Here is a 24742-nt window from a genome sequence, read left to right on the forward strand (position 1 = left end):
GGTGTGTGATGTGTGTGGGTGTAGGAAAGGGCCCTTACCCTGGCGCATGGCAGTCGGTGACAAGTTCTACCGCTTGATCTGCGATGGCTACTGCATGCAGCCACCCCCCTGCTGTCCACCGCAAGTGTAAGCCGCACCCCCATACCTCCCACACCGGGTTTTATCAAATGCTGGTCTGATGCGTTTCTATTGTCGATGCAGGTGGCTGACGGAGAAGAATGCGAAGTGTTTGTTCTGGGATATTCTTTGATTTTAATTGTAGTGATTCAATTAATTGATTGAACAATTGCTTAAGGGTGAATAATGTGATGTGTTATTGGCAGTGAGTTGTGCTGGCTGGTTCAGTCTCGTTGACACGGCCATTATGAATCCTCTTAGTCTGGAATGTCCTACTTCCAGCCGTACGTGCTGTTGCGACCCACAGACTCCTCACATACAGTGAGGGAAAAAAGTATTCGATCCCCTGCTGATTTTGTACGTTTTCCCACTGACAAAGAAATAATCAGTCTATAATTTTAATGGTAGGTTTATTTGAACAGTGAGAGACAGAATAACAACAACAAAATCCAGAAAAACGCATGTCAAAAATGTTAAAATTTGATTTGCATTTTTATGAGGGAAATAAGTATTTGACCCCCTCTCAATCAGAAAGATTTCTGGCTCCCAGGTGTCTTTTATACAGGTAACGAGCTGAGATTAGGAGCACACTCTTAAAGGGAGTGCTCCTAATCTCAGCTTGTTACCTGTACAAAAGACACCTGTCCACAGAAGCAATCAATCAATCAGATTCCAAACTCTCCACCATGGCCAAGACCAAAGAGCTCTCCAAGGATGTCAGGGACAGGATTGTAGACCTACACAAGGCTGGAATGGGCTACAAGACCATTGTCAAGCAGCTTGGTGAGAAGGTGACGACAGTTGGTGCGATTATTCGCAAATGGAAGAAACACAAAAGAACTGTCAATCTCACCTCGTGGAGTTGCAATGATCATGAGAACCGTGAGGAATCAGCCCAGAACTACACGGGAGGATCTTGTCAATGATCTCAAGGCAGTTGGGACCATAGTCACCAAGAAAACAATTGGTAACACACTACGCCGTGAAGGACTGAAATCCTGCAGCGCCCGCAAGGTCCCCCTGCTCAAGAAAGCACATATACATGCCCATCTGAAGTTTGCCAATGAACATCTGAATGATTCAGAGGACAACTGGGTGAAAGTGTTGTGGTCAGATGAGACCAAAATGGAGCTCTTTGGCATCAACTCAACTCGCCGTGTTTGGAGGAGAAGGAATGCTGCCTATGACACCAAGAACACCATCCCCACCGTCAAACATAGAGGTGGAAACATTATGCTTTGGGGGTGTTTTTCTGCTAAGGGGACAGGACAACTTCACCGCATCAAAGGGACGATGGACGGGGCCATGTACCATCAAATCTTGGGTGAGAACCTCCTTCCCTCAGTCAGGGCATTGAAAATGGGTCGTGGATGGGTATTCCAGCATGACAATGACCCAAAACACACGGCCAAGGCAACAAAGGAGTGGCTCAAGAAGAAGCACATTAAGGTCCTGGAGTGGCCTAGCCAGTTTCCAGACCTTAATCCCATAGAAAATCTGTGGAGGGAGCTGAAGGTTCGAGTTGCCAAACGTCAGCCTCGAAACCTTAATGACTTGGAGAAGATCTGCAAAGAGGAGTGGGACAAAATCCCTCCTGAGATGTGTGCAAACCTGGCGGCCAACTACTATAGTTGCGCTATCATTTATGGCCAGGTTATCATTTTTGGATCAGGTTGCTTCCCAAGAAGCACAATATAGCTCAGTTGGCCTTGCCTGGTAAAATAAAAAAAATATATTGATAGTTTTTAGTTCATTGTCAAAATAGCAGCTCAATAACTGCTCGAAAACATAAACACATGTATTAAAAATGTCAAAGCTCGATCACTACTCGATCAGATAGACACATGTTAAAAATGTCATGGCTTGATCACTGCTCGAACAAATAGACACATGCTCGATCACTACTCAATCAATGCTCAATCATATAGACACGTGTATTCTAAATGTCATAGCTCGACCACATAGACACCTGTATTAAAAATGTCATATCTGGATCACTGCTGAATTAATGATCAATCATTTCGACATACATATTAAAATGTCATTGCTTGATCACTATAGTCTTGGTTCTTTCGGTACTGACCCGTAAATGGTGGACACTGTACGTATAGGTGCCATAAGATGTGAGTCGTGGAGTTAGTTGGCAACATTGGACCCGAGCTCACTCTGCTTCATTATCTGTGGCGTCTAGGTGCTGTGGGTACGCGGTCTCGACAAGTAGTGACTTCAGTTCACCTTGAGGATCCGACGTACTCGCTGTGCACTTCAACATCGCATACAGGACGACACTTTGACAACATCGCCAACAAACATCGTTGACACAGTTAACTGACTTGGTAAACTTCGTTGACTAACATCAACGAGGCTGAACACGTCAGTAACATAGTTAACAAAGTTGTTGACAAACGCGAACATCCACGACATCTCTTGTACTGTCAAGGCGATATCTTCCGTGAGTAAATCGCCCCTCGCATTCGTCCAGATGCGTGATGTAACAGGATAAAATTTACCTGTGACAAAATAATGATACAATATGTTCATGCTTAGGGAAGCCAATCAGGTACAATGGGAGGGCTGACAGCCAAAAAAATCCACCATTGGGCTTTTTTGATCCACAGATCGTCTTTTTATGATACGTAAATTGTCTTACAGGAATTACTTTACTGATGAAAAAAATCACCTTTGCTTAATCACCTATTGATCACGTACACACATTTATTCAACATGTCACATAGCTCTCTCAGTCCTCAAACAAATAGATAATATGTATCCAAAATGTCATAGCTCAACACAATTGATCCGTACATGGTGGATATCATGTGTACGTGCCACAAATTGTGAGTTGTGGAGTCAGTTAGCAACATTTGACCCGAGCTCACTCGGCTGCATCATCTGTGGTGTCTAGGTGCTGTGGGTACGCGGTCTCCCAAGCGACTCCAACAAGTGGTGACTTCGGTTCTCCGTGGGGGTTCGGGCCTTCTTGCCGTGCGGCTGAGCATCGCATCCGGGACCACACTTCATCAACATCGCCAAGAACTATCGTTAACACAGTTAACTGACTTAGTAAACTTCGTTGACTAACATCAACGAGGATTAACACGTCAGTAACATAGTGAACAAAGTCGTTGACAAAGTGAACATCCACGACATCTCTTTGTACCCTCAAGACCATGTCTCCCGTGAGTACATTTGCCCCTCGCATTCGTCGACACACATGCACATATGTTACACACACCCCCGTGTCGCCTTCACACAGACAAACACACACAGACGAATGTCACCCTAAATTCGTATGGACCGCTGGGGAAAGCGTTGTTAGTGCGCTTCTATTAAGACTGAGGCAGCTAACGAGTGATCCTTTTGGTCTGCACCATGCTGCCTTTCCCGCCCCAGTGTTGATGTTTATATACCGCACTGGGTCATCAGTGAAAGCTTAGTCGACCTTTCTCTATTCGCTCACCCCCGCGTGGCCCCCTACAGCCGCCCCCCCCCCCTGCTCGGGTGGGATAGGGGTGGGGGCACGGGAGGGGATGTGGGATCCACGTGGGGGGGCAGAGGGCAAGTGGGGGGCGTCCCGTTGTGCTATTTTTCCGTAGACTTGCAATACTTTGCAGTAATTGGTCGAAGCGGTATCCACACACGTGAAGTTAGATATGGGGAGTGACACACGTGGGGAGGAGCACGGGTTTGAGAAATAAGATGATGGTTACCATGGTGATCGTTATGGTGGTGATGATGAAGACGGTAATGATGGTGGTTGTAAGCTGTGATGTGATTAGAGTCTCACATGCGCTGCTGTGATTTTCTTGCAGGGTGGAGAGAAGAGCAAGCCGACGGGAAGTGAGTACTGTAATTCCACACACAGACGTACACGCAGATACATGCACCTGTATACAAAGACAGATCCCCGTATAGCCTTAACAGACTATTGAGTCAAGTGCTGTTAGCGAGTTAGCACCTATGATGGGGTGGGTGGTCAGCACCGCACCCGGATGCCTTTGTCTCCCCAGTGTTGATGTTTATACGTTGCACAAGGTACTATTTTAAGTCTGAGTAGATGTAGGGGAGGCACACGACCGGTTTGATTTATTAGTCACTGATGGTTGTGAATGGGAATCGAACTCAGGTCAATCCCCACAGACACTACTGCTCCCAACCACTCATACAGACACTGCACATAGACACAACCAAAGACAGAAATCTTGTGTATAGCCTTGAAACACTGTAGGAGCAAGTGCTGTTAGTGAGCACCTATGACGGCCGGCACCGCATACGAGGGGTGGGTTGCCAGCACCATACTTGGCCATCTTTGTCTCCCAAGTGGCGATGTTTACAAACCGCATCAGATACTTATTTGAGGCTGAGTGGACCTAGGGGAGGCCCCTAACCGGCTCAGATAACAACAACAGCCCTCATTCGCCACTAAGTGACGGAGACGTCACCATGGTGCTTGTGCCAGGCCTGGTACACTGTGAGGCCACTTTAAGTGTCGAAGGCTTGCCGACAGATCAGCGGACAGACCCCAGTGCGATGGGTTGACTGAGATGACTGGCAGACGCACCACCTTTGCATCCTACTGTGCCAACTTGCTGCGTTTTAGTCATCCAGTGCACCGTCTGTTGTTGTGAGCGTCGCTCCTCTCACCCTGCCCATATCCTTCACGAGCTTCCTCCATAGAGGCCGATCTTGACACCAGTGGTACCAGTCTGTGGCAAGTCCACTCAGCTCCGTAACCTCCTGTACTGCATCAGTCCATCTCTTCTCCAGGCCGTGCCACGCCCATTTAGCCCCCTCTATCTGGAAAAACAGAAGCTGCTTGGGCATGTGGTGGCTGAGCATGCGGGCTACATGACCCAAGCAATGCAGCCCTGCCCACCAGTGGAGCTCACGATGGGAATGTGTCCAGATCTTTCAAGGATTTGTGAGCTCTTCACACATTCCAGCCTAGTTAAACCCAGGGTGGATCGTAGGCAGGCCAGTCTGAAAGTTTAAAGCTGGTTCAGATTTTTAATTTATTCTATCATTGGCCAAGAAGACCCAGCGCTTTGTGTCGAGTGACAGACCAGGTAGATACCCCACAGTGTTACGAAGCTGATGAAAATATGCCACTTGACCGATTCGGAGTGAGACCTCTGCTGCCAAACCGGAATTTTTACATAAGCACACTACCCAGGTACGTAAACTTCTCCTCTCTACAACTACCCCATCACTAAAGAGTAGTTGAGGGGGCGGAGTATTAAATTACACAAAATACTCAGGCGGGTGTTTAGTTTTGGTGGGGCTGATGGTAAGGCCCCACCTCTTTATCACACGCTCCAGGCTTAGCAGCAGAACCTCCAACTATTTTTCAGTGTGAGCATCAACTTCCAAATTATCAGTGTACGTAACATGGTTGACCAGTAGGGAGCCATCCCTTGACCTCACCCAGGCATCAATCAGCCTCCCATTGTATCTGTAGCAAATAGAAAAAAATCCACCGGTACAGCTATAAAAAGCTTCTAGAACTATATGGTCGAAGATGATGCTAAATAATGTGTCAGCCAGAGTAGATCTCTGTCGCATCCCACTGTAAACAGGAAATTGCTCTGACTCCCAGGCATGCAACTTTATCCGGGCCTGTCCACCATCGTGAAGGTCCTTAATGATTGTGAGCAGAGGGTTAGGGACTCCAAAAACACGAATAACAGTCCAGAGCCCTGGCCTACTGATTGTATCATAGGTCTTGACCAGGTCGGCACTGCAACACTACACATACTCTTTGGTTCTATTCGGTAAAGTCACGTAGGTAAAAAATAAAACAACAAAAATCACGACGTTTTGGCCACAACACAAGCGGCCTTCATCAGGTGAAGGGACCAGGCTGTCTCGAGGACAGCGCTGGAGTGAAACAGAGCCACGCTCAGACCGCGACCTTTAAGCTGTGTGCGAGGAAACAAGGTGCCTTGATAAAGGAATTAGCATAAAAATTAGCATTTGATTGGCCGACTTAGCATGATGAACGGTGTAGAGGTGGTGTACATGCGGGTGCACATGTCGGTTGGTGCGGGGGGGGGGGAAGGGGGAGTTTACCTATTCATGGTGTGAAAAGGGCATTTTTAAGAGCTGCGAAAGTTTGGGGTACCACTACTTGAAAAATATACTGTACCATTGAAAATTAGTTTAATGTTTGGTTCGATTTAAAACATCTTTCCAATGGTTGCTTAATTTGAAACCATCTTCTCGGTTGAAATTGTGTCTGTGTTTGTAGATCTGAATTGCCTCGTGAACAAATCTCTGATAAAAACCTGAGGGTTTGCAAAGAACCTTGGTATCGGAGAAAATTATATTGTGATCACCCACAGCGTTGTAACAGTGATCAGCTACGGCAGAATAATTCGTTCTGCCGTGTTTCAAATCTGATTTGTGCTCGCGAATTCGGTCAGAGAGATGTCGCTTTGTCTCCCCGATATAGCAATCACTGCAGGTACAACTCAATTTGTAAACCCCGGGGTACTGTAAGTCAGGAATGACATCCTTCACGGATGGGATCAGATCACGAATTTTGTGTACTGTATTGAACCGGACCTGGATCTTGTGTTTGTTTAGAATTTTGGAAATCTTTTTAGTAACGCCTGCTATATATGGTAGTGTGATGGTTTTGACCGGAGTATCAAGTGGTTGTTTCTGTATGGAGGGAGAAATAGCTTGGCGGATGGTACGGTCAGAGTATCCATTCCTTTTGAGGGCCAGGTGTACATGTTTTAATTCACTGGTCAGGTGGTGTTGGTCCGAAATGCAATGAGCCCTATGGTATAACGTTTTGATGAGAGAATTATTTTGGGCTGGGTGGTGGTGGGAATCAGGTTTCAAGTAGGAATCTGTGTGGGTGGGTTTCGTGTAGACAGAATGCCCCAATGAGCCATCAGGTCTCCTCTCAAACAGAACATCTAAGAATGGTAGCCTGCCATCTTTCTCCACTTCCATGGTGAATTTGATGGCAGGATGTCTGGAATTGATGTGGTGTAGGAAAAGGTTCAGAGCTGGAAGGCCATGTGGCCAAATGACGAAAGTGTCATCCACATATCTCTTCCACAGGGAAGGTTTGAGGGTGGAAGTCTGGATGGCGTCTGATTCAAATTTCTCCATTAAAATATTGGCTATCACTGGTGACAAGGGGGATCCCATGGGGGTACCCTCATTTTGTTTGTAGAAGGAGCCATTCCAAGTAAAGTAGGTATTGTTGAGGCCGTGCCTAACCAGTGCAGGTGTATCGGGGTCTAGTCCATGTTGGACCAAATTTTCTATTATTTCAGTGGTATCAGGTACTGGGACCTTGGTGAACAAAGAGACCACATCGAAGCTGACAAGGATATCGTCAGGGGACAGTACAACGTCTTTGACCATAGAGACCAATTGGGCTGAGTTAAGTACTGCTGAGGCGGTCTTGCCAGTGAAAGGCAGCAAGGTATCTGACAGAAAACGGGCTAGTCTATAGGTAGGGGAGTTGATCGTGGATATGATGGGTCGTAGTGGGGTGCCTTCTTTATGAATCTTGGGAAGACCATAGAATCTAGGGGGTCTTGCAGCAGAAGGTTTAGGGAGGGACGTTTAGTTGGGTCGATTGGGGAGGTCGAACTTGTGATGATCTTGTTGGTTTTTATCGCTAGGCTATTGGTAGGGTCATTTTTAATTTTTGAGTAACTTCCATCGTAGAGCAGATTCTGGATTTTGTTGTTGTATGAATCTTTATCCATAATTACAGTAGCGTTGCCTTTATCGGCTGAGAGGATGACTATATCACTTCTGTTTTTAAATTCGCGAGTTCAGAGCGTATGGATCCTTGCAGTCAAGAAAACTATAACATTAGAACACTACACATGTAAGGTATGGATTTGTTACACTGTTCAACCACACACACAGAGACATTTTAATTAAAACAAGTCCCTGATTTGTAAAAAAAGAATCAGAGTACCAGTCATCAAATAGGCAATTGACACTTGGTCCAAAGAATATGTGATACTGTAATAGAAATACATGAATAGCTAAATTCAGAATTTAGGTTAATAAGGCATAACCCAGTGAACAATATGACATTCATGAAAAGACAAACAGTGCAACAAAGGAAATCAGCTTTCAGTCTGTATCAGACGGTCTCAGACGCTAGTGTTGAGAAGGTGACATGGCAGGCGTTTAGAAACCCGCTGTGCCGGCGGATGTAAAGTCGTTACACACAGTGTCTTTCGAACATTACGACAGTCAGGTGCTTGATGCAGCTGGTGACTTTCCAGATGTGGTGGGGTATTGACGATGTGTAGAACGATGCAATTGAACTTCTTTCTGGAATGTCAGTTGTTGTCGGGCTTTGACGATGTGTAGCACGATGGATTTCCTTCAGTATCCAACGTATAGAGGTGTCTTCACCATGATAATTATTCACAGGCTTGTTGGTTTACAGTCACGTTTTTCTAAACTCGTGTGATTCATGGCACGTGACCTTGCAGCACAGTTTTGAGCAATGCCTTTCCTTCTACAAGAGACACACATGTATCCTCTCTTTCTGCAAAACTCACTTTAAGTCTTCTTAATTTCACTTGCCATATGTATTGGCTCAATATAAATTGACAACTGCAAATCTTAAACTTTGCTTTTTAAATCTCCACTGTTTTACCACTATACCGTCTCCACTACCTCTGAGTGGTTACTCAGCATTTCAGCCATTCTCGTGCAAGAAATGACTTCTGTTGAGAGCAACCTCACATGCACGGGAGCACATGCTATCCAACCAGCATAAACATCAGGGTTGCCCCTGGCTCTCTGGCCCCTCTGGGCACTCTCTGTCCTCCGGGCACCCCGCCTTCCTCTTCTGCTCTCCTCCCTTTATCGTCTCTAACGTAGCCCACTAATATACTAATTGTATGAATGGACCAGTGTATACGAATTAATAGTGTATTTCTTATCCGATTCATGCTCTCTCTTATGAAACAATGGACATCTTATAAATTTAGCCAGACCTCCACAGCTTGGTCATCAATCCATCTTACTTTTTCGGAGATAACAGAAGTTTATCTATGTTTGGCCTGGAGTTTCTAGACCTCACAAACTTAATACGGCCTCCCCAGCCAGCCCATAAATCTAATGAAGTTCTTTGGAGGAGGAGGTGTCTCCGGCACATGAGTCAAGCTCCAGACCTCCCTACAGTGTTATCATTGTTACATCGATCTCAAGTTAATTTAGATTCTTGTCAATGGTGCCAAGGTTCTTTACCAAAATAACATACAGGAAATACGCCTTTTGGCATCCTCTGGTCTAACACCGTTTGAGACGAGGCTCAAAAGAAAGCTGTCCCTGGTGTGGACCAATCAGTTTCAAGGACAATGCATATATTATCAGAGTATGTTTTTTGTTTGCATTCTGACCACAAGCATCATGGTTAATGCAGACATGATTCCTTGTAAAAGGTTTCAGTTTGGTGTTTTAACATCTTAACACCTGTTTTGTTGCCAGAAAAAATGGGAAAAACCTATTATCATACAGGAAATACTCAAATACCCATTAACAAATCAATTGTGGTGCTGCTCTCCTTCCCATGTTACTCCCCAGACCGTCGCTCGAAGGGGCAGCACAAGAGGATGCTTTGTGCCACAAAACTAGAAGCTGAGCGCCAGATTGGAGAGCTTGAGATGATCCTGCTGGATCATTGTGCACAGCAGCAGGCCAAGTATCAGCGGGAGCTGCTGGAATTCCAGAACAGCACCGAGCTGAAGAACTTCATCATCCACCACCAGCAGCAGCAGCAAAAGGCAGAAGAGCAGCAGCAGGTGGAAGTCAACACTAATAATGAGGATGTGTAGCAGACATGTCAGAATAGCAACAAGGTTGAGAACGAGATGGAAGAGATAGAGAAAGTGGGGGATAGAAATGGTATGAAGAGAAAACGTGGGAGTAGGAAGAAACATAAGAATAAGAAGAAAGTTCTGGAGGAGACAGTGAAAGAAGAGGTGGCTGAGAGAGAGGGGGGTGAGGGAGAGCCAATGCAGGAAGTGGTGGAGGTTGGGACGATTGAGGTAGAGATGATTGAGGCAGTGGCTTTGGAGGATGTGATTAATGAGGTAGAGTTGAATAAGGTAGAGGTGTTAGAAGGAGATGGCAAGCGGGAATTAGCGAATGAGGCAGAGGTAGCGGTGATTGAGGTAGAAGCAGTGGCCAAGCAGGAAGTGGTGAAAGATATAGCGGCCAATGTCATAGAGGGGATTGAGAGAGATGCAAAACAGGTATTAGCAGAAGAGGTAGAGCCAAATGAGGTCGATGGGAATGAGGGAATGGCCAAACAGGAAGTGGCGGAGAAAGTTGAGAATGTTGTGGAGACAAAGAAAGAGGGAGAGGATTGTATTCAGAGGAAATGTAGGAATAGGAAGCTACGAAGGATTGAGATGAAAGTTCGGGAAGTAGAAGAGATGAAGGTAAACGAGATTGAGAGAGAGGGGAATGATGGAGAGCCCAAGAAGTAAGTGGCGAGTGAGGTAGAGGCGAACGAGGTAGAGGTAGCAATGATTGAGTTAGATGCAGTAGCCACACAGGAATTTGTGAAAGAGGTAGTGGCCAAATTCGTAGAAGGGATTTAGAGAGATGCCAAGGAGAACTTAGGGAAAGAGGTAGAGGCAAGTGAGGTAAATGGGAATGAGGGAATAGCCAAACAGGAAGTGGCTAAGAAAGTTGATAATGTTGTGGAGACAAAGAAAGAGGGAGAGGATGGTGTTCAGAGGAAACGTAGGAATAGGAAGAAACATAAGAACAAGAAGAAAGTTCTGGAGGAGACAGTGAAAGAAGAGGTGGCTGAGAGAGAGGGGAGTGAGGGAGAGCCCATGCAGGAAGTGGTGGAGGTTGGGACGATTGAGGTAGAGATGATGGAGGTAGTGGCTTTGGAGGATGTGATGAATGAGGTAGAGTTGAATAAGGTAGAGGTGTTAGAAGGAGATGGCAAGCAGGAATTAGCGAATGAGGCAGAGGTAGCGGTGATTGAGGTAGAAGCAGTGGCCAAGCAGGAAGTGGTGAAAGATATAGCGGCCAATGTCATAGAGGGGATTGAGAGAGATGCGAAACAGGTATTAGCAGAAGAGGTAGAGCCAAATGAGGTCGATGGGAATGAGGGAATGGCCAAACAGGAAGTGGCAGAGAAAGTTGAGAATGTTGTGGAGACAAAGAAAGAGGGAGAGGATGGTGTTCAGAGGAAACGTAGGAATAGGAAGCTACGAAGGACTGAGATGAAAGTTCGAGAAGTAGAAGAGATGAAGGAAAACGAGATTGAGGGAGAGGGGAATGATGGAGAGCCCAAGAAGGAAGTGGCGAGTGAGGTAGAGGTGATTGAGGTAGATGCAGTGGCCAAGCAGGAAGTGGTGAAAGAGTTAGTGGCCAATGTCGTAGAAGGGATTGAGAGAGATACAAAGCAGGAATTGGTGAAACAGGTCGAGGCAATTCAGGTCGACACGATCGAAGAAAAGGCCATGCAGGTCTTGATCAATGAGGTAGATACGAATGAGGTAAAGGCCAAACAGGAAATGGCAAAAAAAGTTGAGAACGTGGTGGAGGAGATAAAGCAGGAAGGGGCAAATGAGGTTGAAGCATATGAAGTAGATGCCATCCAGGAAGTGGCAAAAGAGGTAGAGGAGATTGAGGGAGAGGCCAAGCAGGAGGTGGTTATGGAGGTAGAGCCGAATGAGTTAGAGGCGAATGGCGTAGAGGTGATTGAGGTAGAAGTGGAGGTAGGGGCTATTGAGGTGGAGGAGAGTGAGGCGATTTTGGTAGAGGCGAATGATGTAGAGGCAATAGAGGTAGAGGCAAAAGAAGTAGGAGCTATTGAGTTAGAGGCAAATGAGGTAGAGCTGAAGGATGTCGACACGATTGAAGACGATACAAAGCAGGAAGTGGTGAATGAGGAAGGAAGATGTGAGCAACCTTGGAGGTCAGAGAGTGTTCAGGAAGAAAAGAAAGAGATTAAGCACATCCCATCTTCTAAGGGAGAGAGAAAAGACAGTTTCTGGCGTTGGACTTGGAGCTTCCTGTGCTGCACACGGCAGCTGGAGAAAGATGAGGAAGAGGAGAATGAACGAGGAGGAGACAGAGGGAAGGAGCGCCAAGACCAGCAGCTGGGAAACAAAAAGAAAGAAAAGTGGTGGAGACTCCGCAGAGGGATAAACTAGCGTGTTCTCCCAGACATAGACATTGAGATGTGGTTGGATGGATATGTATATTTATATATGTATATATATTTAAGTTGTAATAAAAACGTACTTATGTTTCTTGAACTCGACTTCTGGTACAAAATATGTATTACCGAAGCTATCAACAGAAGGTTTGTACAGGATTAACTGCACTTATGGCCAATGTTATGTAGGGCAAACAGGACGAATGATCAGCACGGGACTAAAAGAATATCAGATAAATATTAAATACACGCGTGCCAACAAGAACACTCAATTAATTTTGATAATGTTGAAGTTCTGAGCAAAACTAGCTACGACTGGCCAAAACTAATTAGAGAATTTATCGAAATTGAAAGAAATAAAAATAATTTTAACCGTTTGGATAGCTACTAGCTTAGTGCTGCGTGGAAGCAAATCATCAAATAATACATTGCGTAAATGCATGTCTATACAGAGTACCATACTTCAATAGGGATTACTGTTGATACGACTATTTTAATACACACAATGGACAGGAAGGACAAGATCAAAGGGCTCGCAGAAGTGTGATCACCACATCTATGCCTCTATTTTTAGGAACGAAACACGTGGACTTCTCCACAAATCTGGCTGTCGCCTGATGAAGCTGGTTGTAATTACTGGCGAAACGTCGTACTCAGATTGTAAATCTTGTGGCTTGGCTCTCCAACACACCGGTGTGCTGTACTAGTGACAAATTGGCATGTTCTGTTTACGTGATAACCCTTACTAGATGGCTGTGCCAAGTGGTGCCGGGTTTTAACGACATTTATATATTTACGCGATCTAACCCGATTCAGTTGCATGCAACCAAGTTACACTTATCGCTCAGGTATGGGGCCGCCTCAAGAAATGCTTGTAATTGATGTATTGATGATGATGCACCATGGTCCCCAGTCTCATACTGATCCCGAGACTCACGCAGTCTGTGCACTCCCAGCTTGTCGGTGAGCGCCGGGTACGTGGGGTCGGCGCCCACGCACACGGCCAGCAGCCGGTGCACAATCACATCCGAGTATCTGTAACGGTACAGGGAGACAACAACAACAATATTCACATTTGTTGTAGCCTCTATTTAATATGAAGATTAAATTTACAGTAGATACAGGCTGCGGTATGGCCACGAGATGCCAACGGAGCAGCGGTATTAATCCACCAAGCACCGCGATTCATTCTGGTGGATCTCAGCGGGTTTCACGATCCACCAGAAAGCTACGCAAACAATGACTCAGATGGATTTAACGCTGTGATAGAATACTGTACTCTGGACATACCACGTTCTAGCACCATCTGCTGGTGGAAATTATCTTTGTTAATGTATGAATTTAATTATTCGTTGAGGATTTTTTATTTGTCAACAGATGTTGCGCAAATTGCTGCCTGCTCATATCTGTGTTCTTATTTAAGGTCCACAACAAAATCGTTAGCGATCCATGGCAGAATTGCAATTCACTTTTGGCCGCTGCTGCAACACGGCAATGGATTCTTGATTCTGCACGTGGAACACTGTCACCCTCCTTGTAGGCGTTGGTGTTCTCCGGATCCTCTAGTTTTTCTCCAACACAAGCCAAACAACCATTTAAGGAATTGGCCAAACTTCCTGTTTATAGGACCTTTTAGAAAAATAAGTCAAAATCTGAATCTTTATCCTGGAGAAATTCGATTCGCGATAAAAGCTCTTTTTGACAGACGTCCAGTAGGTAAATGATAGGAGTGCTAAGAATAGAAAAGGTAAACAAATCACTAAAAGTAAATAATAGAAAAAAGATATACAAGTTGTATGTTGAACTTCATTTGCACCGTACGTAGCCAATCGTGCTAATCGGAGGTGTGCCATAATGACAAGTTAACATTGCATAAGTACATCAATTAATAAATAAATTCCTAAACTTGGGAAAGGCAACACAGTCCCAGACCACACCAAGACAACAACATAGTCCCCTCAATAATCGCGAAGGTCGATTTCACGCGTGTGCCTGACGCCAGAGCACGTCACCATCGAATGGGCGACGTGAAGTGGGTGTAGATGGCGGTGGCGAGCCCGTAGTGGTGGGTGTCGGGCTCCATGCCAGAGCAGAAGTAGATGGCCTGCATCATGCAGCCCGTGGCCAGGATGCACAGCAGAGTGTTGAGGTATGGTGGCGCTCCCGGCACCGCCGCTCGGTCCAGGGACTCGGCCAACGCCTTAGCCGAGTCCACCTGGATCTCGATGTTCTGCGCAAAAAAATCGGGCACACCGGCGTTTGTGAGGTGACTATCCCGCACGTGGCTTGTAGTTCAGTGCTGGGGAAGCAGCAAGGGTTGTGGTGTATTGGAAAGAAAACGTTATTCAGCGCACTTCCTGTGGGCATTCAGGTTTCCATAACCTGGCTTGCCAGGAGAAGGCAGTACAGCAAGTGGATTAATCTACATCTGGCACAGTGCCTGGCTGCCTTCCAGCGTTGTCTGTGGTTCGTCACACCTTTTGAGTTGTTCTGCCTCTAAGGGCGAGTGGAAACTATACGGCTACATCTCAAGATAAAGGTAAAAGGTGCAGCCCTGCAATTGCTCGCTCAGGCCAATGCTGACATCATTTCAAGACACCTCTGCTTCACAGTAGGGGGTAGCACATTCCCACCCATTTTGAGCATAATGTTCATCACAATAAGTCGACCTGATATTTCAACATTTCAGTGCTGGAATTTATCTAAAATTAAATACAGTACTACATTTATCGTGATGGTTTTTTGTTGCTTATTTCTGTGGAGTAGCTGGGAAACGAGCCGAATCCTTCAACTCCCTACACTTGATAACACAGTATGTTCAATGCGGCTGCTGGATTTTGAAGCCAGGGTCCCAGCTGTAATCTCTGCGTCATAGGGTGACCCAGGTGACCCTTGCAAATGAGACTATTATGGTCTCCTGAGTTTTCACCCGGTTAAACCAAAAGACCTCAAACAAAAATTTGAGCTACCCGGCGACCTCTGAATTCCTTGCGAGGAGGATGATATTGAAGGAAGGTTAACAGCAATCTAGAGACAGTAGAACCCCTCTTAAAGACGGTAATTGGTTCCACGAACACGAGCATTAAAAGATTTGGTCATTAAGCGAGTATAGGAAATACGTGTTAAAAGCTTAATTCGTTCTGATAGCATCGAAAGTTTCCCTTATTCACCCAAAAAACGTACTTTATAATATTTAAACAATGGATATTAATACATAAAGATACTAACATTATAAACACATCATATTAAAATAAACACTGTTAATAAATGCATGAATTCATTTTGATTTAAAACTTTCGTGACTGCAGGGATTCATATTCTTGGTTCTTTTGGTAAATTCACGTAGAAGGGAAACAATAAAATAATAAAAATATAAAACAATAAAATTCTCACGACGTTTCGACTGCAACACAAGCAATCATCATCAGGTGTGAAAACCACAACAAGAAAATTTGAAAAAAGTGGCGGTTATTTTAACGTTAGCACCACGGAGAGAGATTTGATAAACCATTTCGGGTTTTAATTGATTGATCACGCTTAAGGTGGCTGTCAGAACGCATCCATTATTTTTTGTCTCCCCCCTCCTCTTTTCCGAACATAGTTGGACTCGTCCATCTGAACAAACGGTCAAATCTCTCTCCGTGGTGCTAACGTTAAAAATAACTGCCACTTTTTTCAAATTTTCTTGTTGTGGTTTTCACACCTGATGATGATTGCTTGTGTTGCAGTCGAATCGTCGTGATAATTTTATTGTTTTATATTTTTTTTATTTTATTGTTTTCCTTCTACGTGCCATTAATTCATATTTACTGTACCTACAACAGCCCGTCGTTAACAGGGAAATGGTCGGTGAAGCCTACACATTGAGCTCTATGGAGGCCCGTTGTTAAGCGATTAGTTAACAAGGGTGGTCGTTAAAAGGGGTTCTAACTCTACCTTTGATTTCGCCGCCTTCACCAAGATGTCGTAGTTGGAAGGCGGAGGCGCCGGGTGGCGTCGGAGCAGCGCACACTCGGGGAATTCGCCTACGATGCGCTCCGCCACGGAGATGTTGGCGAGCAACATGAACTCCTCCACCATCGAGTTGGTCTCCCTGTGTACACGCACCAGTTTCCGCCACCACAACACATCAACCACAAGGGTCAAGAATCTTTATCTTAGATTATTTTGCTGATAATAAATTTCCCACGTGATAAGCCACTTTGTTCAGCTATCATTTGTGGTCAGGGTTTTACTTGGTAAGATAAAAATAGTTTAGTTTTATTTGTATATTTGTTTAAGTTATTTGTTTACCTTTCCAATACTTTGCAATCCTAACGTGTGCTTGTATTGTTTGTTGTTGTAACGTTGTGACCTGCCCCAACTGGACATCTGTGAAAAAAGAGCTTTATAGCTCATCGGATTCTTCCAGTAGAAATATATATTTTGATTCTGATAGAGAGATCTGCACAACAGTCGGATTGCAGTCATGGGAGGTGTCTTGTTGACGAGACTCACTTGAGTTCCTTGGTCTGCAGGTCGATCGGGTCGTGGGTTTCGCTGTCCATGTGGAATCGGACCTCAGGGGATGCCAGAGTCAATGCCCTACGGGTGGAGAAGGGACATGAGCGATTATCATGTCCAGCCAAAACAACACAGAATCTTAATATAAGACACTTCACAAACTCGGATATTTGAGTTGAACATGCACAGCTCGTTAAGTCAATCCACTGCTGGATGAGGGCCGCCCCATGTCATGCGGGTCGTGGGGTGGTTTTACCGTACTTAACCGTGGTGGTCAGTACGCGTTGGCAAAGGTGGGGGAGCACAGACATGGGAGCGTTAAGTAGAGTAAAACAATTTATGTCACTGCATTGTCCTCTATTGCCCACAATGTAGCCGCAGCAGCCTGTAACACTCCAATCTAGAAGGATGTTATTAACCAGGTAAAACCTTAACTTCTTTATTGTTTTAAATTTTGATTTATAAAAAATAAATAAATGCGCCGTTTAAAAATAAATTTATGCAAAGCAACACACCTGAAGACGACCGTTTGAGTTATGGTCGAAACGTCGTGAGAATTTTTTATTGTTTCATATATATTTTATTATTTTGTTGTTTCCCTTCAACGTGACTTTACCGAAAAAACTAAGAATATTCTTTATTGTTGCCTTCATTTCCGCATCTCCAGCTTCTTCAGCCTCCCACTCCCAGCCCCGCTCACTTCCCCGCCCACCGGCATTTTGCCGTGCTCGCCCCTTTAATTCCTCTAGCAGCACCCCACTTCCCCTCTACCACACCCCCCCTCTCTATCTCTCCCCCCTTGCTCCCCCCCACTCTCTTACCTATATAGCCTCTTGTTACAACATCCCTTTTTTGCCCACTTCAGCAATTATTTCTGGCTGTGGTTGTCCCACCTGAAGAAGGACGCTTGTGTTGCGCCCGAAACGTCGTGATTTAATTTAGTTGTTATTTTATTTTATAGTTTTACCTACGTGACTTTACTGAAAAAAAACAAAGAGTATGAATCCTGTAACACTTGTGTGTGCATGGTATTCACCCAAGCCTCATGCATCATGGGGTCAAAAAAAGCTACAGGTGCAGCCTTGCAATTGCTTGCTCAAGCCACTGCTGGAAAAAGGGGGCTCCCATAAGAGGGGGCCCCTCTAGAGATACACCCTTTTACAGTCCCTCTCAATGTATTTTAGCCTACTCTTCCACGCTGGCCGGATGTCTTAGAAGACACGGGAGTAACCACACTTTACCGTGCCACAGGCGACCTGCCGATCGACTAAATGTGGTGCACCCATTAATACTGCTCAGCGCTCCAGAGGCGGTGGAGGGGATGGGGATCTTGACAATGAGTTACCCGTTTTGAATGCGCCTCTGCTTGAGGATCTTGGCCAGGGAGTTGAGGCCACGCAAGCTGCTGGTGACCGGGTCCTTCCGCCCGGCGTCGTCCATCATTAGCTGAGCCTCTGCGTATGTCAGAAACGCCTGCGGGGATACGATGAACACACCACGGGTGAACCATGGGGTCCTCGCAATTACACAATGCCCACGCCTGATCCAAGCCCAAGCCAGAACTCAACAGATGTCTACGTGGCTCCCGATGACCACTGAGGGTTACGCTCACCCAAAGACAGCAAAGTTGATATTTTTTGAATTCTCAAAGCTAGAATTTAACCAAATTTAGTGCAATGTAATTTGGTGGTCTTTTGTGCAGTGAGTTTAACACGTAGGCTTTCGTGACCAATATCATCCATAATACAGGTTTTTTGGGTTAGATTGTGTAAATACATAAATGTGTCGTTAAACCCGCCACCACCCGACACAGCCGACTAGTAAGGCTTGTCACATAAACAGAACGTGGCCAATTTGTCACTGGTACAACACACCGGTGTGCTGTACTCGTGACGAATTGGCATGTTCTGTTTACGTGACAACCCTTATTAGTTGGCTGTGTCGGGTGGGGGTGGGTTTAATGACACATTTACATATTTACACGATCTAACCTAAAAAAAAACCTGTGTTTTGTGCAGTGATTGTTGACTGGACAGAGACCATCAACTCACTACTTTCATGTCCTACCTCGCACCTCCGATTAGCACAGTTGGCTACGTACGGTGCAAAAGAAGTTCAACATACATACTACCACTTGTGAACCCGGTTCATCTCACTACACTTGTGAACCCAGAGGTGCAAGCTCAACGCTCTGACCTCTCAGCCATCCGGAAACCTCAACTGCACTAACATAGCAAGGCACCGATACAATACACGTGAAAGCAAATGAGAGTTTTACAAAAACTGAACGTCTGTGGGGGGGGGGGGGGGAATCACCTTGGAATTGATGATGCTCTTGGTAAAACGTGTGCTCATGATCTCAGCCTTTGGAGTCATCTCCCATATGCACGAGAACGCCAGCCTGCACGCGCACAGCACATGCACCGTTGACATTCACCGTCGAGTGGCGGAGTCGTCGTCATTGGAGTGGTGCAGGGTGTTCACTCAGGAAAGCCTCGCAAAGTCTCGTGACTCTTTTTCAGGAGGGTCTTGCCAAGTTTTTGGTAGTCGAGTCATTCTTTCAACAGCGGGATGTTTGGCCAAATACCGGTTTGGGTTGTTACAAATTACTCAACTGGAATATATATGTAGCAACCATTGTTCGACTGCAAAAGCTTCGCAGTACCCTCCTGAAGTTATGAGATTCAGTGAGGCTTTCCTTGGTTAAGGATCATAGTAGTAATAACACGTTTATGTTAGCGATGAGAGAAAACCTGATAACCTGGAGTCAACCCATGCTAAACAGGGGGAGAACATACAAAATCTACATGGAAAGGCAACCAAGTCGGGCATCAATCCTAGGCCATTCTTGCTGTGAGACACGTGTTACCATTGTACCATCCTGGTTTGGCTGCTTATGTATGTACACATGCTTGTGTGGATCTGTACAATGACACTTTAACAGTGCCACGCATCATGGGATTACATGTGCACCTGGCAACAACGCACGTTAGCTGCTGAGTATGGGTTGCAATGTGCGCACTCGCGAGTTAACAGCTGTTGGTGCATCTCACCGGTCGACGTTGGATCTCAAGGAACACAGGTTTGAGCTCAATAACTCTGGCACCATATCAATCCTCTGCAGGCGCACAAACACATAAACGTAACCACTTCTCTGTCAATAAACACAATCTGGCAAATACATATGCACCAACTCAACGATTGTTTTGCAAGCAAACCCACACATGATTAAGTCACCTGCAGGTAACTGTTCAGCAAGGGGATGTTTTCGCGAATGCCAGTTAAGATTGTATGGGTTTTATTTAGAAGAAATCTGATGAATCCAGAGGAAACCCATTCACTAACAGGGGGGAGAACAAACAAAACTGCAAGCGAAAAGGCACAAGAGTTCAGTAATCAAACCCAGCGTCTCCTTGCTGCAAGGCACGAGTGTTACCACTGCGCCGATAGCCTGCCGCTCATGATGTCACGGTACATCATATGATAAGAAATCCACAAAAATCACCTCGTTTAAAACATCAAGAGAGATATTTAGCATTGTTGTTGCACATTTTTTAAATTCTAATTCATTTTTAAGTTATCGTTATTCATACGGGAAGTACTGAAAAGCACGCAAAAAAATGTGGTAAAAATGTCAAATACAATTACAGTTGTGGGGAAACTGGTACCGCGATGATCGTTACATCATAATATTTTACATCATGTCGTAAAGTTAAGAATGAAAGGATGAAATCGGCGGGTCGTAAAACACTTGATATTGTGGCAAGAAGAAATCCACATCTCACCTTCTCACACAGGTAAACTGTGGTACCACGCAGAGATGCCTCCTCATCCAAGGCATTCCCCGGCCGGATAAAGTAGCTCACATCGGCGATGTGTACCCCAACCTAGAACACACATTAATACACCGTCACCACCCTCACATGCATGGATGTGTAATGACAGGGTGATACCTGCTGGCCTGTAAGGGTAATTAAGGTTATAGCTGCATTACATAATGCCTTGTTATGAAGGGGCGTATCTAGGGTAAAGGTCAACGGCGGGGTCAGTAGAGAAGCTCCGGGAACCATCCCGAAGGGCCTAGAAGGTTCTAGAAAGGGGGCGTGGCCAGAGGCGGAGCTTGGCCACTCCAGGCAGATATAAAGAGCACCGAATCAGAGCTTCGGGGCTGTTAGCGTGGGGTCTGGGTCCTGGTTGCATCGCTACCGTCGTCATCTCTTCGTCTTCGAGCATGTGGCTGGTTCTTCTGCAAGAGCAGCTCTGTCTCCGCCGCTACGCTCGTTAACCAGCCAGCGTAGCTACGCAGGACGGAGATGGGCTGCGTGCTTGTACAGCCTAGGTGTAGCCGCGTTACGAAGTGTATCGCCCTGTGTGCTTTTAATAAATAAGACGCCTTCTACTAGACGTCTGTCGGAAGTCGCTCACTCCACATGCATGCATAACCTCCACCATAGCCACTCCAACCAAAGCACAATAATGTGAAATGAAATGCACACCCATTACTATCTGGTGCATTCATTGTGAACCAGGCATTGGGCCAGTGACGTGGACACTAAGGCCAGTGGGGTCTTAGCCATGGCTTGGCTCAGGCTTGGCTCTCGCGCAACATGCATTGAGATTATTTCTATTATTTTGGCTGCTATAAATGTCCAAATGATGGGCCACTTTGTTGAGCTATTCATTTGTGGCCAGGTCACTAATCAAAAATAAATCAATACCTCAGTGGGCTTTGCCTGGTAGGATGGGGATGGTTTCGTTGTATTTGTTTGTGTTTGGGTTATTTGTTTATCTTTCTTGTACTTTGCACTACTATTATGTTTTTGTACTGTTTGTTGTTGTAATGTTCTTACCCGCCTCTACTGGACATGTGAAAAATAGCTTTATAGCTCATCGGATTCCTCCAGTATAAATATTCTGATTCTAATTTTCAATAAGCCACATCAAAGCAACGCTTAAAACCCGAACTGCCTCTAAGCATGGTTCCAGCCCTGAGCCTCTGTGTCCCTTGTGCCTCCTCGTATATCTCTGAATGCTCCCAGCCACGCTCAGAATTTCCGTGAGCTGAGCCTGAGCCAAGGCACAGCTGAGCCACTCATACATCTTTGGAGGCAACGGAGCAGATCAAGCCAGAACCGAGCCATGTTGAAGTCAGTCCTGAGCCGAGCAGAGACCAAGAATACGGGCACTAAGGCAACAATGTTTGGAAACTTAATAACAGGAATATTGTCCACCCCTTTGTCAATCCACTGCAGGATGAGGGCTTCTCCATGCCGTAATGGGTCGCAATTGTCATTTGACCTTGCTTTATTACGATGGTCAATGCAGGTGGTGAAGGGGAGAACTTGGGCAGTTTTTTTAGATATCACTCTGTACCGGTGTTAGCCATGACTGGGAATCTAAACCAGCTTGACAGGATGAATATGCAGTGCACTTATCATTGTGCCACTAAACTCCCCTTGTCACCTCCGCTAGCATTGACAAAACCATGAAAGGAATAGGCACGAATTACCGCGACCGTGACCACGATTACCACCACCAAATGAATACCTCGGTGTTCCCATTGTCGAGCGGTTTGCAGTGTAGGGCATCGTCGATGTCTGTGCAGCCTGGAGGATCCACACTGCAGATGGACAACGCACGGAGGTCCTCCCTGCCAGCCTGGTCCTTGTACGGGACTCACACAGCACCAGGTTCAACAAAACGCTGCCTTACAACAAACAAAACACAGGGTGAGCCATACATGGGTAAACCAACTTCATTCTAATGGCGTTCTATCTTCTCAATAGGCGACTGAATATTTTGAAAGTACAGTCCGTTCTCCTATGACTCTGTGTGTTTTCATATCGTGAATTATATATAATGCGATAAATGCATTAGGGAACACATTTTTTTCATAACATGGATGCGAACTGGATAAAAGGCCATCGAGTGAACAGAACTGCGTTGTGCGAGGCAGAATAAGCGGTTGTACGGTTGCCTCGGTGTAGCATCACACAAGGCGGGATGCTTCTGGATGCTTATAGATGCTACTCACGTACCCGAAGTCTTTGTTAAGCCTGCGTACGCATCTCACGTGTTATCACGGACTGTGCTTTACCCTATATTATTTATTATGCGATTTTTCCACAATTCGGTGTTCTTCAGGAACGCAAGTACAGCGTTATAGGAAAAAAGTCTGTAGTCCCCTTGCTCCATTCATTTCTGTACTAGACCATCTCCATGGCTACTGCAGAGTCCTCCACATCCTGGCTCACCACTTTGATCCGCATCTCTCGAGGCCTGCCTCTCGGGTCTCCGCCCTGGTGCTTCCATAAGTCCGTCGCCTTCCTTCCTCCGATGTGAATTTCCTCTCTTCTTACGATGATGTGTCCGAGCCATCGACTTTCTTTCAGGTCGACGGCTTTTCTATATACGGTCTGCGGTAAAGGTGTAGAGCCCCGTGGCTTCTCGTTCATGCCAGTGCAGCGGAAGGACCTCGACTGGAGGGAGAGCTCCAGAAAGGCCCTCTAGAAGGCATTCTACGCAGGCCAAACATCTTGAAACTATTGCGGTTTGACAGCATGATGATGATGGGGGGTGTTTTCGCATTTGTCTATTGTCGGGGGCCTATGCGTCGGGGGCCACACGTCATGGGCCACACCAAAGGCCACCCAGGGGCCACCAGTGGCCCGAGGGCCTTGTAATAAAGAACATTGAAGTAAAGGATTCTCACATGCACGACCGAACACACCAACACACCGCAGGCGTAAGAATTGAACTCAATCGATGAATTGACATATCGTCACACGTCTCATGCGTACCTCTGCTGTGATGCTGAACGTGGGAGGGGGCAGGCACGCAAGTACGGCCTGGCTGAAGGGCTGGTGTGGCACGTCGTGCTCCAGCAGCAGCACCTCTGTCTCCGTCTCCTTATCCCCACATTCGCCCAGAGAGCGCACAAAATGGCCCTGCACAAGCACACCGACGATTAGCACGGTTGTCTACGTATGGTACGGAAGAAGTTCAACATGCATATGCACATACGTGGCCAATCGTCACCGGTATCCCTTTTCCACTGGTACATTGGAACCCAGACAGCGCAGAGCTCTCGAGGTGTCTGTGGTCACTCACTGACTTTTTGCCGTGTCGAACCAGAACCAAACCGTAGTATGCTGGCCCCACAAGGCATCCAAATATATCCGGGGGCCGAGCAGGGCCAGGGGCGGGGCTAGCGACACGTTAATTGTGTGACGGCAGTCGGTACACCACGGGGACGTGGCACCACAGTGTTATCTGCACGTGCCTAGACTTGTTCAAAGCATTGACCGTCCATGGCATGGATCCGCTTTGCAGTGGATAAACAACCTGCAGCCTACTAAACCGTGCCAGCCATGGTGCCGCTCGGTTGTGCAGTGGCAAATAGGTATGAAAAGCACAACCACAATGCCAACCTTGTACCTAACATACATTATGTAGAATATTAACCGACATCTGTTTAAACAAAGATACAACCCAAAGAATACATCTTAACAATATATTTAACTTTTCACCAATTTTCTTTCTCAGTGTGTTAATGGTATCACCCAAGACAAGCAATCTATACAAACCCTTCGTGGTCAAGGACGACCCACAGGAGCAGATATAACAGAGCTACTTCTAAGATCCATTGAAGTGAAATGCAGTCCAAATTGTAGGGGGGCAGTGCTTTTCCAACCACTCTGCCAATCAAAGTAATGTTCATCACATGGCAGTCAAAAGCAGTAGTTTTCTCAGAGATGGAAATTAAACAATCGAAGTGCACGACCAAATTTAATATCGTTTTTGGTGCAGTTATTGGTGACTGGGCTGAGACTATCAACTTACAACACCTTAATAACCTAGGTTGAATCACAGGTGAGTTTGCCATGCTTTCAAACAAATAAATCACAGTGGTGCCAGCTCATCCACCCTGACTTCCAATTC

The 24742-nt window shown here is 45.8% G+C and overlaps 1 protein-coding gene across 1 annotated transcript; it reads right to left on the bottom strand.

The window, feature by feature from the left end:
- Positions 1-14305: 14305 nt before the first annotated feature.
- Positions 14306-16406, bottom strand: LOC142906075 (exosome complex exonuclease RRP44-like). Its single transcript, XM_076053515.1, has 2 exons — positions 16235-16406; positions 14306-14528 (listed from the first exon to the last, which is right to left on the bottom strand). The coding sequence occupies exons 1-2, from the start codon at positions 16376-16378 to the stop codon at positions 14307-14309; spliced, it is 366 nt and encodes a 121-aa protein (XP_075909630.1). The 5' UTR covers positions 16379-16406; the 3' UTR covers position 14306.
- Between the last annotated feature and the right edge of the window lie 8336 nt (positions 16407-24742).

The sequence above is a fragment of the Petromyzon marinus genome, chromosome 61 (assembly GCF_048934315.1).
Source record: "Petromyzon marinus isolate PM22_M1 ecotype Great Lakes invasive population chromosome 61, UKy_Petmar_22M1.pri1.0, whole genome shotgun sequence".
NCBI lineage: Eukaryota > Metazoa > Chordata > Hyperoartia > Petromyzontiformes > Petromyzontidae > Petromyzon > Petromyzon marinus.

Bases quoted from the DNA above. Each gene is read 5' to 3' on its own strand.
- LOC142906075 (XM_076053515.1), bottom strand. From the start codon at position 16,378: ATGGTGGAGGAGTTCATGTTGCTCGCCAACATCTCCGTGGCGGAGCGC. The intron at 14,529-16,234 runs GTAGAGTTAGAA...TTTTTTGCGCAG, and splicing joins TGAAGGCGGCGAAATCAAAG to AACATCGAGATCCAGGTGGA.